The 17320-nt window shown below is 42.6% G+C and overlaps 1 protein-coding gene across 1 annotated transcript in view; it reads right to left on the bottom strand.

Annotated features, from left to right (window-relative positions):
* Positions 1-17320, bottom strand: part of AKAP6 (A-kinase anchoring protein 6) — a 606671-nt gene that overhangs the window by 377431 nt on the left and 211920 nt on the right. Inside the window, exon 4 of the mRNA XM_069730511.1 lies at positions 15726-16862. Within this exon, the coding sequence (XP_069586612.1) occupies positions 15726-16862 (1137 nt within the window). The remainder of the gene's footprint in view (positions 1-15725; positions 16863-17320) is intronic.

The following is a 17320-nucleotide window of genomic DNA, read 5'->3' as shown; positions in this document are numbered from 1 at the left end:
GTCCAGCTGTGTTTGATTAAACTGATAGGACTTGATTTGGAAAGGTACACACCTGTCTATATAAGACCTCACAGCTCACAGTGCATGTCAGACCAAATGAGAATCATGAGGTCAAGAAGCTCAGAGACAGAATTGTGGCAAGGCACAGATCTGGCCAAGGTTACAACTTAATTTTTGCAGTACTCAAGGTTCCTAAGAGCACACTGGCCTCCATAATCCTTAAATGGAAGAAGTGTGGGACCACCAGAAGTCTTCCTAGACCTGGCCATCAAGCCAAACTGAGCAATCGTGGAAGAAGAGCCTTGGTGAGAGAGGTAAAGAAGAACCCCAAGATCACTGTGGCTGAGCTCCAGAGATGCAGTAGGAAGATGGGAGAAAGTTCCCCAATGTCAATTATCACTGCAAACCTCTACCAGTCAGGCTTTTATGGCAGAGTGGCCCGACGGAAGCCTCTCTTCAGTGCAAGACATATGAAAGCCCACATAGAGCTTACTAAAAAACACATGAAGGACTCCCAGACTGTGAGAAAAAAGATTCTCTGGTCTGATGAGATGAAGATAGACCTTTTTGGTGATAATTCTAAGTGGTATGTGTGGAGAAAACCAGGCGGTGCTCATAACTTACCAAATACAATCCCAACAGTGAAACATGGTGGTGTCAGCATCATGCTATGGGGGTGTTTTTCAGCTGCAGGGACAGAACGTCTGTTGTCATTGAAGGAAACATGAATGCGGCCAAGTACAGAGATATCCTGGAACTCAGACATGGCCGAAGATTCACCTTCCAACAAGACAATGACAAACCTGACGGAACTGGAGAGGATCTGCAAGGAAGAATAGTAGGAGATCCCCAAATCCAGGTGTGAAAAACTGCATCATTCCCAAGAAGACTCATGACTGTACTAACTCAAAAGGTTGCTTATACTCAATAATAAGCAAAGGGTCTGAATACTTATGACCATGTGATATTTCAGTTATTTTTTAATAAATTTGCAAAAATTGCTACAATTGTGTTTTTTTTTTCAGTCAAGATGGGGTGCAGAGTTTACATTAATGAGAAAAAAAATTGACTTTTTTGAATTTACCAAATGGCTGCAATGAAACAAAAATTTAAAGGGGTCTGAATACTTTCCGTACCCACTGTATTTTGAGGTTGGCTGACACAAGGTGAAGTTTTAATACCAGAGATAGAACCTTCCCGTTTGGGTACACCTTGTAGCATTGGGATGGCTTTTACGCTTTTTTGATCAAAATAGTGGTTTTGTACCCCATGTTATTTAGATGTGCTATCACTATTTATTACTATTTACTTGTTTTACTTACTACAGAGTATATGCTCATTTTGTTTGTTTGTGTTCTTGGGTTTTAAATAATACAATGTTGGAAAAGTATTGTGTGAAAATATAAGAGTCATACAATAGAACCTGGGAGTTGCTTGTACTATTAAGGCTAGGTTCACACAAACATACATCTAAGGTAACGTTCACATTTGCGTTGTTGGGCGCAGCGTCGGCGACGCAACCAACAACGCATGTACACAACGCAGCGTTTTGCGACGCATGCGTTGTCATAAGATCATACAGAGCAGGAATTTCGGCGCAGGGAAAACGCTACAAGTAGCGTCCTCTGCGCCCTGTCTGTGCGTCAATATGACGCATGTGTCGTAAAACGCAATACAACGCATACCGGCGCATGTCCATGCGCCCCCCCATGTTAAACATAGGGGCGCATGACGCATGCGTCGGTATGCGTCGATGACGCTGCGCCCAACACTGCAAATGTGAACGTAGCCTAAGCTGAGAACTATGTTTGGATTTCTGTTGAAATCCCTGAAAAACAGTATTCCAACTGAAACACTTACTGAGCATTTCACTTCAATGAAGCCAATAGAGTCCCTTTGGACCCAGTCTGGCCTCCATCCTGGCACTGTTTGTCTTTTTCAGATATGCACCATAATTTGTGTAAACATGGCCTAAGACTATGTTCAGCAAAAGCTGTATTCAAACATTATAATGGAAGCCATGACGATCTGCTGGACCTGTCGCATGACAGATTGACCTAATGTTGTTTCCGCATCTTTCATATGAAACTTGCAAAGCAGACATTAAAAGAACATTATAGGTAATAGTGCCCAAGTCCTGCCACCAGCTACTGAGTCTTAAAGGGGTATGTCCATCTCCAAGATCCTATCCTAATATGTAGATGTAATAATAATATTAGCAAATGCCTCCAACTAGAAATGTAGTATAGTTCTTCTGATTCGCTACGTTGCTTACTTCATGCGTATGTCATTGCAGAAGCTTAGGTATCCATGGTTATGTAAGGATATGGACATGCTGGCCATGTTTCTCCTTAAAGAAACAAGTTTTAAAGTGTAATGTGCATAATTTCATGCTTTATTGTGTTAAGTGTTAACAATATGTAATGTGAATAGTGTAAGCCAATAGATGTGTGCAGTTTGACTATAGGGATAGTTAGAGTAAAGAGTTGGGACTAGCCCACATTGGGAAGGTATAGTGTAGGCTGAGAACTTCCTCTTAGAGAGTTATATAGGGTCTAGAGTGCATAGTGAGTGGACGTAAAGGTCCAAGGAGAGCAATGCCGCATTCTGAGATGACCTTACGTGAGAGGAGACTGAAGAGAATGGATAGCGAGAACCTGAGCATAAGTGACCGAGAAACAGAGTGGCCTTCTGGAGACAGGTCCTAGGAGATGACGCTCAGCCATGAGATCCTGAGCTTATAACTCTGGAAGGTAATGGGCCTTATCAGGATTAATGAAGGGTCCCAAGCGAGAGTTCCAGGATGACAGTAATGGGAAAAGGGACGCAGAATAAGCAGAGGAGATTTGTTGGCAAGGATTGCTGCGTTAAAGCTTGGTTGTAGTGAAGTAGGGAGAAACAGTGGACATCCCTGGAGTAAATTATAGAGAAGGATACTGTGTGGAAAATGCTTCATGTTGTAAAGGAAACGTTCATAAGACTTTATACCCGTTATCCCCTGTACATAACCCTTACCAAGTTCCCGTTCAGTAAAGACTTTGTTTTTGAATGGTGGAAAATAGGGAAGCAAATGGTTGGCCATTTTCATATACTTGGTTTCCGTGGTCCCAAACACAACAGTTCAATCATCTGCACAGCACTATATGCCCTCATGTATAAAGCTTCTGGACTAGGTGAAATTAGCAAAATATTCTGTCCCCTCTGCTGTATGACATGCAGTGGAATTACACATTGGTAAGCCCATTTTAAGTTTTGTGATATATTTAGGCAGATATGAGAGATGAGTGAATATCTCAAAATTTGCTTAATTTGTCTTCAAAAAAGATGTAAAAGCCTCATTAGGAGAAAAAAATGCTGGTTTTAACAACCCAAGAAAGTGCGAAGTACTGTGTAAGCATTAAAAAGACGCAAGGGTTTAATTACTTGTCTATATCACACCACTGCTGGCTCAAAGAGGGAGCCCTTGAAGGGCTTGTGAAACCCAATGGACTATAGATCTGAGCACTCTGTCTAATGATGGAAAATAGGCAGATTTTTTTCGTATATATAGCCAAAGCATCAATCAATTACCTAATCAAAGAAAATGCAAAGAACATGTTCACAGTAAGAAAAGGTAGTAAACCAACAAGAAAATATTCCCTATTGATGATCACTGTGTGAAATAAAATATATTAGATGCTGTGGTGTGCAACAACCATGCTGTATCGTCACAGGACGGTAACATGTCCGTACAAGCACAGCGTCATCTTCATTAGCAGGAGAAATCTAGTAATAGTATAGGACAGCTGAGCGGAGGTCCCACCTATATCTGTCAATATGGTGTCACATGATTTATGCTTTGTTCATGGACTGACAAGAGGAGGAGTATGATACCCATATAGTATATTACAGGGTGGCCACTGACAGTTTTTAATGGTTGAAATGGAGGGAAAAAAACACCATTTTTACGTCACTTATTGTACATTTTTTTGCTATAGGCCAGGTTTTACGCCCATGTGCAGGCCACAGTTCACTGCGTGTCATAAGGATGCGTCGTGAGCTCCAACCTGAAAATGGCTGGAAGTTCTGGTTTATAGTGAAGAGGTCAGAAATGTGGCGTGCCCAAAGACAGAGCAGTCAGCGGTGAGTATATGATTTTTCCATCCCTGTTCCCACTTACGTACATATTCAGATTAGAACAAACCTACAGAACACATCTGGTTCATAACACGGGACTGCCTGTATTGTTTATCGTTACTTTTTAATAATTTTGTAAGAAAGAAATCTCTTGACTCTTGTTATACACTGGAGGCCTCCACATCTCCAGACACAGACACTGAATGAGACACTTGGTCTCAATTCTATCTGCCAAACCACACCCCCGCTGTGGGGATATGTAAGCAGACATTCCCACCCATCTCTTTTGACTGCTCGTAAAACCTAGCCCTGTCCCGTGGCTTTAAAATCCTAAAGTGCTAGGAACCACCTGGTGCATTGTTCCCCTTCCTCACCCTCATTTACTTCATTACTGAAACTGAAGCTAGCCCTGTGTAAACAGCGTGGATGAGGGTGAAGCCAAAATCAGGAACAATTAGAGGAAAAGTATAATAGAAACACGTCACCACTTCTGTATTTTTCACCCACTCCTGGGTTTGACTTACAAATACTGAGGTAAAAAAAAACCTCACCAAATAGTCCACATGTGAACGTGGCCTATTTGAACATTTTCCCAAAAATCATTGAGGCCACATACACACATTGAGAGTTTGGTGACTTTTTTACCTCAGTATTTGTAAGCCAAAACCAGGAGTGGGTGAAAAATACAGAAGTGGTGACGTGCTTCTATTATACTCTTCCTCAGATTGTTTCTCTCCTGGTTTTGGCTTACAAATACTAAGGTAAAAAAAACCCTCACCAAATATTCAACATGTGAACGTGGCCTAAGGATACATTCACACGTGGTGAAAAACATTGCGGACATGGCAGTAAAAATAGTTCAGGTAAGCTGCTCACTTCATCTTTAGCTTTGTACAGTTTTAAACTGACATACCGTAGATCTCAACCAGACTTTTTTGGATTGTTTTTTCATCAGCCAAACTTTTTTTGTTGTCCAACTTTGATTTTGTATGGTGGAAGCTGTATGGTGTTTGCTTTTAGCATAGTGAGCTGATAGTTTTATGTATACAATTTGTGGGTACACACAAATGTTTGATGTATTTTTGTTGCAGTTTGGGGGGGTTACAGTAAGCAACAAATGGAAATTGTGAGGTTTTGATTTTTTTTCTCTTAATGAAGTTTATTATATAGAATAATTAATGTTATCTTTTCAGAGATGAGACTTATAGATGGGGCAAGCCAAATATTATTTCATAGCTTTTATTTCTTTATTTTTGAATTGGAAAGAAAACAGCTGATTTGAACGTCTATTTTATTATATTTGTTTTTTTTTTTTTAAACCCCCCCCCAAAAAAAACATGTATTTATTTTCCCTTGCACCTTCTGTTAATTGATCGCCTGTACTATATACTGCAATATGACGGAATACTAAATAGCAGAAATGAGGAGTACAAAAATGGTGATGGTAAGGAGGGCCTTTTGTTTTTGGGTCATCATATTATTTTTCCAATGGTTATTATTGTATTCTTAATAACAAATAACAATATTTCAAGGGATAAAAGATGAAGAAAAAGAAGGATGGGAAAAGGTTAAGGGTACACGAGGGGAAAAGAAGATATATTTTAATAGGGAATATGGGAAATTGGGAAAGGAATAATTAAAAGGAAAGAGAAAAACAAAGAACGAAATCAAACAATAACGAAAAAAAATCCCTATGAAGATAGGGAAGAATGGAAACCAATGTACATAATATTATCCTTGGGTCATCATATTCTAAGACCCATAATGTTTTTTTATTTTTCTGTAGAAAGAGCAATGTGAGGGATTGTTTTTTATGGACAGACTGTAGAGTTTTCATTGGCACCATTTTAGGTACAGTTGTGCCAAAAGTTTACATACCCCGGCAGAAGTTTTGCTTTCTTGGCCTTTTTTCAGAGAATATGAATGATAACACCAAAACTTTTTCTTCACTCATGATTAGTGGTTGGGTGAAGCCATTTATTGTCAAATTACTGTGTTTTCTCTTTTTAAATCATAATGACAACCAGGGCTGGACTGGGACTAAAATTCAGCCCTGACATTTGAAGTTACACAGGCCCACTTGCCACATGGTGACTGTATAATATCTTTGTACACTTATAGGTTACAAGAAGTGAGGGGAGTGTAACACGACAATATAACATATAATTACAGCTGTATCCCAGCATTACAGCTCAGTCCTATTTATTGCTTTTAGTTGCAGTAGCAAGAAAAGCCGCTACTTTACCTACATAACTGGATCTCGCAGATAATGAAGGGATTGAGACGACCAAAGGCTGTGAAACCTCATTCTGATGCTCCGTACACTTTGCCTACAGCCACTTTTGGTTCCGCTGCGCAGCACGAGACCCCATGACTCTGAAAAGCGGTGACGTCTCCGGTGGTGATCAGTAATGTCACAGCTCTTCAGATATTCCGGGTCTTGCGCTGCGCTCGGCGACTGTGAAGAGTGGTATTGTTACTACCGTCACCGCTCTTCAGAGTCGTTGGGTCTCGCCAGGACTGGGCTAGTAGTGGGGGTGTCTGATAGACACCTCTCCATTACTTACACCAGGGATTGATAGCAGCTGACATCACGCAGCTGACATCAACCCTAAAAATCATTACACATACAAGAATTAAATGCTCTGGCGGCTGGGAAAAGCAGTAGAGTTAGCACTATTCCCAGGCGTCGGGCGCTAACTACAACGGTCATCTTCCTTGCCTCATCTCCCTGCGAAGCATTTCTGCTGTATTTACATGCACTGATCTCAGGCCGCTAAACGAGTGTGATCGACAATACTGAAGTCGTTCGCTTGTTTCCCGACCTCTTTACACCAACTGAGAAAGAATGATGGGGACAGAACAATCACAATTAGATCAATCTGTCCCCATACAGTATCATGTTATCAGCAGCACATCTACAGTTTACACCGACGATGTGCTGCTGAGAACAAGGATTTCTGTTCCCACATAAACAATCCAATCACTCAATGAATAGGCAGCATTTTGCTTGTTTAGTATAATATACCCCATAGTCCTCCATATATTATAATGTGCACCTCAGTCCTCCATATAGTATAATACACTCCTCAGTCCTCAATATAGTATAATACACTCTTCAGTCCTTCATATAGTATAATACACTCTTCAGTTTTCCATATAGTATAATACACTCCTCAGTCCTCAATATAGTATAATATACTCTTCAGTCCTTCATATAGTATAATACACTCCTCAGTCCTCCATATAGTATAATACACTCCTCATAGTCCTCCATGTAGTATAATACACTCCTCAGGCCTCCATATAGTATAATAGACTCCTTATAGTCCTCCATATATTAAAATACACTGCTCAGTCCTCCATGTAGTATAATACACTCCTCAGGCCTCCATATAGTATAATACACTCCTTATAGTCCTCCATATATTAAAATACACTGCTCAGTCCTCCATGTAGTATAATACACTCCTCAGGCCTCCATATAGTATAATACACTCCTTATAGTCCTCCATATATTAAAATACACTTCTCAGTCCTCCATATAGTATAATAAACTCCTCAGTCCTCCATGCAGTATAATGTACTGCCACAGTCTTCCAAATAGTATAATACACTCCTCATAGTGCTCCATATAGTATAATGCACCGCCATTATCATCCATGTAGTACAATTCACTTCCCATAGTATAATGCACCCCATACTTCTTCATATAGTATAATGTATTCCCCATAGTCCTCGATACAGTATAATGCAGCCCACATATAGTATAATGATGCCACTCCAGAGTATAATGCAGCCGCCCCACAGAATATATTGTAGCCCCCCTGAGTATAATGTAACCCCCCAGAGAATATAATGCAGCCCCCTCATATAGTATAATGCAGCCCCTGCATATATATGGTAGCCCCCTCATAGAGTATAATGCAGCCCCCCATAAAATATAATGTAGCCCCTCCATAGAATACAATGCAGCCCTCCTCATATAGTATAATGCAGCTCCCCATAGAATATAATGTAGCCCCTTCATAGAGTATGATGCAATCACCCCTCAGAATATAATACAGCCCCCCAAAGAATGTAATACAGCCCCCCATAGAATGTAATACAGCCCCTACATAGAATGTAATACAGCCCACCTCCCCACAGAATATAATACAACCCCCCATGGAATATAATGTAGCCCCATTGACTGTAATACAGCACAGCCCCCATAGAATATAATACAGCCAAGTCCCCATAGAATGTAATACAGCAGAGCCCCCATAGAATGTAATACAGCACAGCCCCCATAGAATGTAATGCAGCCAGCCCCCATATAATGTAATACAGCAATGTAATGCAGCCAGCCCCCATAGAATGTAATGCAGCCAGCCCCCATAGAATATAATGCAGCTAGCCCCATAAAATGTTAAAATGTAATGCAGCCAGCCCCCATAGAATGTAACGCAGCCAGCCCCCATAGAATGTAATGCAGCCAGCCCCCATAGAATGTAATACAGCACAGCCCCCATAGAATGTAATGCAGCCAGCCCCCATAGAATGTAATACAGCAATGTAATGTAGCCAGCCCCCATAGAATGTAATGCAGCCAGCCCCCATAGAATATAATGCAGCTAGCCCCATAAAATGTTAAAATGTAATGCAGCCAGCCCCCATAGAATGTAACGCAGCCAGCCCCCATAGAATGTAATGCAGCCAGCCCCCATAGAATGTAATACAGCACAAACCCCATAGAATGTAATGCAGCCAGCCCCCATAGAATGTAATACAGCAATGTAATGCAGCCAGCCCCCATAGAATGTAATGCAGCCAGCCCCCATAGAATATAATGCAGCTAGCCCCATAAAATGTTAAAATGTAATGCAGCCAGCCCCCATAGAATGTAACGCAGCCAGCCCCCATAGAATGTAATGCAGCCAGCCCCCATAGAATGTAATAAAGCCTTTCATAGAATATAATACAGCACAGCCCCCATAGAATGTAATACAGCCCCCCCCCCCAATTGCCCCACAATCCAGTTATCACTCACTTATATATTTAAAAAAAAACCACTCTCCTCACCTCTCCTCGTGCCCTGCGCTGCTCCCGGCTCCGGTATCAGCAGCTGCAGTCTACCCAGCCACACAGCAGGTGCGCGATGATATGACATCATTGCGCACCCACAGTGTCAGCGCAAGGCAGAGCGGGGAATGATGGGAGAGGGAGCGACAGCAGACGTTCTCTCCTCCATCATTGCATTCAACTGTACCGGCATCATAGACGCCGGTATAGTTGAATGCGGGGCAGGCGATCGAGGGGGGGTGAGTCGGCGCTGGCGGGAGGAGTTGGCCCTAGCACCGCTGATAGTGGCAGCAGCCCACTTCTGGCACCGGCCCTTCTGGTATTTGCCAGAAGTGCCCGATGGCCAGTCCGCCTCTGATGACAACCCAAAACATCCAAATGACCCTGATCAAAAGTTCACATACCCTGGTGATTTTGGCCTGATAACGTGCACAGAAGTTGACACAAATGGGTTGGAATGGCTACTGAAGGTAACATCCTCACCTGTGACCTGTTTGCTTGTAATGTGTGTGTGCATAAAAGCTGAGTGAGTTTCTGGGACCAGACAAACTCTTGCATCTTTCATCCAGCCACTGACGTTTCTGGATTGTGATTCATGGGGAAAGTAAAAGAATTGTCAATGGATCTATGGAAAAAGGTAGTTGAACTTTATAAAACAGGAACGGGATACAAAACGATATCCAAGGAATTGATAATGTCAGTCAGCAGCGGTTATCAGCAAATACTGGAGGCAAATTTGCACTCATCAGCCCAGAAGCTGCTCATGGGACGTACTTGGACGTTCCAGCATGACAACGATCCAAAACACAAGGCCAAGTCGACCTGTCATTGGCTATAGCAGATCATAGAGAAGGTTCTGGAGTGGCCATCTCAGTCTCCTGACCTCAATATCATTGAGCCACTCTGGGGAGATCTCAAGCACGCAGTTTATGCTAGACAGCCCAGGAATTTACAGGAACTGGAGGCTTTTTGCCAAGAAGAGTGGGCAGCTTTACCATCTGAGAAAATACAGAACCTCATCCACAACTAACACAAAAGACTTCAAACTGTCATTGATGTTAGAGGGGGCAATACATGGTATTAAGAAATGGGGTATATTAACTGTTGTTCAGGGTCATTTGGATGTTTTGGGTTGTCATTATGATTTTAAAAGAGAAAACACAGTAGATTGACAATAAAAGGCTTCACCCAACCTCTAACCATGAGTGGAGAAAAAGTTTTGGTGTTATCATTCATATTCTCTGAACAAAGGCCAGGAAAGCCGAGGTATGTAAACTTTTGAGCACAACTGTATATATGACTTTTTGAATACATTTGGAATAGCGATGAATGAACGTGGTCGGATAAGGTGTTATCTGAGCATGCTAGTGTTAACTGAGGGTCTTTGGCGTGCTCAAATAATATGTTCTAGTCCAGCGGCTGCATGTCTAATGGTTGTTCGACAGCCGCAACACATGTGGGAATTGCATAACAAACAGGAAATCCCTGCATGTGTTGCGACTGTCGAACAGTTCTAGTTCTAATGATTGGTGGAGACCTCAGCTACCAGACATTTATGACCTATCCTGCGATGTATATTGCTTCCATATATTCCTACAGGAGGATGACTGATCCACTGTTTTGACCCAATGTCAAGCTGACCATTTTTTATTTAATCCATCCCTCGTGTATATTCTGAAGCATGGCGTGCAGATTTTAATCACTCACATTAGAACAAACCAGCAAACCAGCAAGCCACTGTGCTGCACCCTTCTTGTACTCTTACCAGCGAACTACACTGCTCAAACAATGTTGGTGTGCCCTTAAATTTCACGTTTGACTTGGAAGAACAATAGATTCAAGCTGAAAATCTTTGCTGACTAGTGATGAGCGAATATACTCGTTACTCGAGATTTCTCCAGCACGCTCGGGGGTCCTCCGAGTATTTTTTAGTGCTCGGAGTTTTAGTTTTTATTGCCACAGCTGAATGATTTACATCTGTTAGCCAGCATAAGTACATGTGGGCATTCCCTAGTAACCAGGCAACCCCCACATGTACTTATGCTGGCTAACAGATGTAAATCATTCAGCAGCGGCAAGAAAAACTAAAACTCCGAGCACTAAAAAATACTTGGAGGACCCCCGAGCGTGCTGGAGAAATCTCGAGTAACGAGTATATTCGCTCATGATTGCAGTTTGTACAGAGTATGGGTGACAGTAAATGTGGAAAAAGTTCTGAAATTATTCTTCATAATTTTTTCAATGACAAAAACCTGGCATTTGAACAGGGGTGTGTAAACTTTTTTGTCTACTGTACTATGCATGGAAGTGGTGTCTCCTGTGAGAGCATTATACAGTGTTTGGGTGTTGTTGGTGCATTTAGTTCAGTGTTTAGAATCCTGTTGAGGTCATTACACTGTATAGGGTGCTGTGGGAGCATCATACTGTATGTGTGAGGGGGGCGACATACTGTGTGGGGATCCTGTGGAGAGCATTATACTGTGTGAGGAGGTTTGTGAGCATTATACTGTGTGGGTGCCCTGTGTGGGCATTATACTGAGAGGGGTTTTAATGTAGGAGGGAACATACTATTGGGGCATCATACTATTCGTAGAGGCATCATACTATGTATGGGGGCATCACGCTGTGTAGGAGCAATGCACTGTAAGAACACTATGCTACGTAATGGCTTTATGGGAACCCTGTACTTAGTGAGGTCCTGTGAAGGCAACATACTGTGTGGTAAACATGTGAGGGCATTATACTGTATATACGGCTATAGGGGCTCTATACTATGTGTTTGTATGGTGAGGGCATTATTCTGTATAAGGGTTCTGTGAGGGCATTATACTGTATGAGGGGCTATCTGGTCACTATAATGTGTGGAGTGACTGTGGGGCATCATGTTGTATGTAGGGGTATCATACTGTGTTGGAGGGAATGTCCTCTTGGGGCATCATACTGTGTGTAGGAGCAGTGAGGCATCATAACATTGGGGATTGTTGGGACATCATACTATACTGGAGAGAATGAGAATGTACTCTGGTTCATCATACTGTATGGGGAGCTGTAGACACATCATACTGTGGGGGAACATTATACCATGTGGAGGGCTTTGGGGACATTCTACTTTGTGTTGGGCTATAGTGCCATTATACTGTGTAGATGGACTGTGGGTGCAACATACTATTTGTGGTCAGACTATGGGGAAATTAAATTGTGTGGGGACTTTTGAGGCATCATAATGAGTAGTGATAAATAAGGTGTCAAAAAGTTGTATCACTAATGGCCTGCCTTCACTAGGAGCAATATTTTAAAGTGGGCACATATAAAGGACTGGGTGAGGTTAGAGAAGTGATTTACTGTAAAATACATATATAAGTATGTGTCAATCTTTAATAGCTTTGGGAAGTATGATGCTGTTGTTACAATGGGACACTGTGTTGTTTATGGCTGTTATTGAAAGGAGTGAGTCTGAAAGGTGTCTGAAAACGTACTGAGTGTTCTGGTTTAAGATAGTATATTTCTTGCATTAGTTATTAATAATATTTAGAAATTAGCCTAATTTGGATTAATGAAAACATAGTTTAGTTATTATTTAACCAATGCATATATAGTGGGTGAGTTCTTGAAAATTCTGCAGTGAGCAATCTAAACTCTTATGTGCAATTTTAGTTTTAACCACAAGATGGCAGTGCAGGCTGCAAAATGAAAAAGTAACACTACTACAAATCCAAGTGCACAAGGCTGTAGCACAGCTCTGGCTGTAGCACAGCTCTGGCTGTAGCACAGCTCTGGCTGTAACACTGCTCACTCAGGCTGTAGCACCGCTCACTCAGGCTGTAGTACCGCTCACTCAGGCTGTAGCACATCTCTGGCTGCAGCAAAGCTCACTCAGGCTGTAGCACAGCTCACTATGGCTGTAGAACAGCTCTCTCAGGCTGTAGCACATCTCTGGCTGCAGCACAGCTCACTCAGGCTGTAGCACAGCTCACTCAGGCTATAGCACAGCTTTCTCAGGCTGTAGCACATTTCTGGCTGTAGCACAGCTCACTCAGGCTGTAGCACTGCTCACTATGGCTGTAGCACAGCTCTCTCAGGCTGTAGTACAGCTCACTGTGGCTGTAGCACAGCTTAGTAAGGATGTAGCACAGCTCAGTAAGGCTGTAGCACAGCTCACTATGGCTGTAGCTCTTTCTCAGGCTGCAGCACATCTCTGGCTGTAGCACAGCTCACTCAGGCTGCAGCACAGCTCAGTATGGCTGTAGCACAGCTCTCTCAGGCTGTAGGACAGCTTAGTAAGGCTGTAGCACAGCTTAGTAAGGCTGTAGCACAGCTCAGTAAAAGCTTTAGAGTTGTGCTGTAATACAAAACCAATAATATTCGATGAGCAGATATTTTATTTCCTATGCCTTTGAATTTATAGGAATGCATACAGAAGTGTTACCTGCTGGTATCTTAATTGAGATTTGTGGGATTTTTTTAAAGTATAGATTTGCAGAATGTGCCGTGTTATTTGCTGCAGGTGACTAGTGATGCATTGTATAGTTATGACTTCACCACTGCATGCTGTCGACAAGGACTGGGGCTGCAGAGGAAAGGCAGCACTGGACCTGGAGAGGGTGAGTATAGGTTAGACTACTTTCACACTAGCGTCGGAATCTCCCCGTCGCAATGCGTCGGGCAGAGATTCCGACGCTAACGTTTGACGCACTGCACAACGGGTGCAGCGGATGCATTTCTCCGGCGCATCCGCTGCCCCATTGTGAGTGCGCGGGAGGTGGGGGCGGAGTCCCGGCCGCGCATGCGTGGTCGGAAAAAGCGGTCCGTCAGGAGCAAAAAACGTTGCATGTAACATTTTTTGCTCCCGGCGGTCCGCCACAACACGGCGCAACCGTCGAACGACAGTTGTGACGTGTGGCAAAGCGTCGCAATGCGTCGCTAATGTTAATCTATGGGGCAAAAACGCATCATGCAAACAACTTTGCAGGATGCGTTTTTTGCCATAAACGACGCATTGCGACGTCTGGCAAAAAACGCCAGTGTGAAAGTAGCCTTAGTGGCAGACACAGACTGCTATCTTGGTCCTCCTGTGAAACTTAGCCATAGAAACTACTGTACAAGCATGGCCATAGAAACAAACCCTATATGCATACACAATACCCTAGCCCTGTCTAAATATAACAAGTGCACCTATAATAAAGTCAGCCATCAAAAATGCCCCTTCCAATAAATAAAAAACATTTAATACAATCATATAGGTAATTTTACTAACTGCCAACATACAGATAAATCAATCAAACCAATACAAACAAGCAGCAATAAGGAAAAAATGTACTATAAGTTATGTATAATTTACAAATATATATATATATATGTACATGCTCTTTAGAAGCTGGATCAGCTGAAGTCAACTGAGCTTTTACTGAAAAAAGGATTACCTTTGAGGGACAAACCCATTATTGCTCCCTCCAAATTTCTTTTAAATTGCCTAATCCTTTCATAGTCTTTCTATTATAAAGAATAACGATCTGAGATACAAGTTATCGCTATGTTTTTCCATGAGCATGTGGTTATGTAAGGTTCCACTTACAGAGGACTTATCACTTTCCATCAAATATTTTTGATCCTACGCCTCTCCATTCCTGCTGTGTATCCCTCTTGCTTTTTGTGCCTCATATGTGAATCTTGTCACAGTTCCATCCCTCAGTGTGTCTGGGATGCAGTTACTAACAGCTCAGCCATCCAATCTGGTACAAGGGCGCGCGGAAGCTGTCAGTGTGTTGATTGACATCTCAATCATTCAGTCTGGCGCAGGGGCATGCTGAACTGTCAGTCTGTTGATTTGACAGCTCGGCTTTCCAATCTGAGACTGTGAGGTGCTGGCTGTTTCCAAGTGTTACCCCAGGTAACTGGCATGCTGCTTAACTGATCTGTTGCTCCCAGACCTCTGCCAGATGTACATTCAGCTAAGTGTGGGTTGTCTCTTTGTGCCTTGCTTTCTGTGTGTTGATCTTTCGTTGCCTGACCTTGGACCTTGTTCTGACCATCCTTCTGTTTAACCCCTTCTGCTCTGATCCATTATCCTCCTTGTATTTTGACATCGGAAGGTTACCTGACTACGTTTATGATGTACCCTCCTGGCTTCAGAACTTGGACTCCTTGACTATCCTTGACTATCATTGGCTTCCTCTTGATTATTTATACGTCCGAAGGCAATGACAGTGAGGCCCTGGGAACGGCACCGGCATGAGAGGTAAATATCAGTGTTTTTATTTTAACGGGGCTAAACATGAAGAATGAGAAAGGGTTGTCCTAGTTCTGGACAACCCCTTGGAGGATCACAACCTCTTTCCTATGAAGACTAAATTTGTATACAAGATCCAAAAAGGAAGAGGAATACATATAGCAGGATCAGAGGGACGTAGGAGCAAAAAAACAATCCCAGACTCAGGACAACAGTGGTATTTACACTATATTCAGATATTTGACAAGGTCCTCTTTAAAGTGGCAAAACACAAAATGCTAAATGTCCCCCTGCATGATCTTATGAATGGTACACTTACCTGGATTTTTTCCCACACATGCCGATCATTATCCTGTCTCTGTATATCCCACATTAGCCTCTGTATAAGTGCTGCTCTGTTCTGTCGTATGCTGTTTGCTGGAGCGCCTGACTGTGGCGTTGATCGCCCACTGCCATTCAGATACAGTGCCATCTCACTGGATGTACTAGGAGAGATACAACGGGGTGAGCTGGGCCCAAGCTCTGAGCCTGAACTTATCTCCCAGTCCTCTACATCCCGCAGTGCTGGTTGGGGCTCTTCAGGAGTTGGAGATACCAGCTGTGAAAGGCTACCTAGGCGCAAGGCAAGAAGGTCTGCTTGGTGTAAATGTGGTGGTAATGCCAGGAACTCATCTGACCCATACCAACTGTCTGGCCCTAATTCCTGTGGAGATGAATCCAGCAGTCTGTTATCCTGATTCTGACTTCCATTTGGTGTGCTGCAGAGCGAATGATTACAATTGCTGGATGACTCTCTACCATCTAGGTCCTGGTGTTCCTCACTGTAGTGCTCTCTTGATGCCATATTCTGTTTGGTTACATCATCTTCAAGCACTTGACTTGGAAGAAATGATGGGACTAAAGAGTATGTGGGAGTCGGAATAAGACCAAAGTGTTTTGGGGGGGAAGTGGGACACACTGGCAAAGGAGAGTTAGGTTCATTGGATGACTGGTTGTCTGCTGGTGCCCAGTTAGTCAGATCATTAAGAAACAGTCCCCTCTTTGGCAAGGATGGACGTGTAGGGGAATCTCCTCCATGATCATTGCTCTCTTGAAGAGGTCTTTTTGGTGTGGTGCTTTCGCTGGGAGTGAACAATTTAAGAGACTGCTGTCCTGGCTGATCAAGCTCTTTAGGAGCTAAGTCTTGTTCCATCTCAGAATTAAGGGTGACGTCTTCGTTGGAAATCACAGTCAGCAGGCCTGGACCCTTAACCAGATCTGGAAACTCCTGTTGCATAGCGTTGTATGTCCAATCTTCTAATGGCTTTGCAGGAGGAGGTGGTGTGTCCTCCTCCCTAGGACTATAGTCTGACAACTCAAATGCTGTGATCCCACAATCTAGAGAGAGATAATCTGGGGGGCATCTAATGGTCAACTGACCCGAGCCATCCACTTCAGTGAGAGCATCTAGCCTATCCTGGAAGAAAAAAAAAAGAGTTCAGTTCACTGTTTGATATATTCTATCAATCCATAAGACCTCAAGATACCATACATATACTGAATACAAATGTTTTTCACCAAATCCTCCAACAGTATAGACTTATACTTTCTTTTGTACTAATTTCTAGGTGAAGACACAAAGAAAAAAAAAATGTATTTAAAAAGTAAAAAATATATATTTAAGTGTAGATAAATTGGATTTGAATTTAAGACATGAAAATGTTCTAATCTTATTTTGACCAGAACTCAGTGTCCCGTTAAATGAAGATAATAATCCTACAGATTGCTCTTTAGAGGATGTACAAATGGTTGACGTCACATCAATAGCGCGCATCACCGCACTTTAGCCAGTCACTGAGCGCAGCCTTCTAACTCAGTGCATGTGCACTAAGCTCAGGTACTGTGACGTGCACTATCAATGGGGCATCACCGCAC

Source organism: Ranitomeya imitator, chromosome 1 (genome assembly GCF_032444005.1).
Source record: "Ranitomeya imitator isolate aRanImi1 chromosome 1, aRanImi1.pri, whole genome shotgun sequence".
Lineage (NCBI taxonomy): Eukaryota > Metazoa > Chordata > Amphibia > Anura > Dendrobatidae > Ranitomeya > Ranitomeya imitator.
Note: the sequence above shows the minus strand (reverse complement) of the source record. Positions and strands in the feature narration are given on the sequence as shown.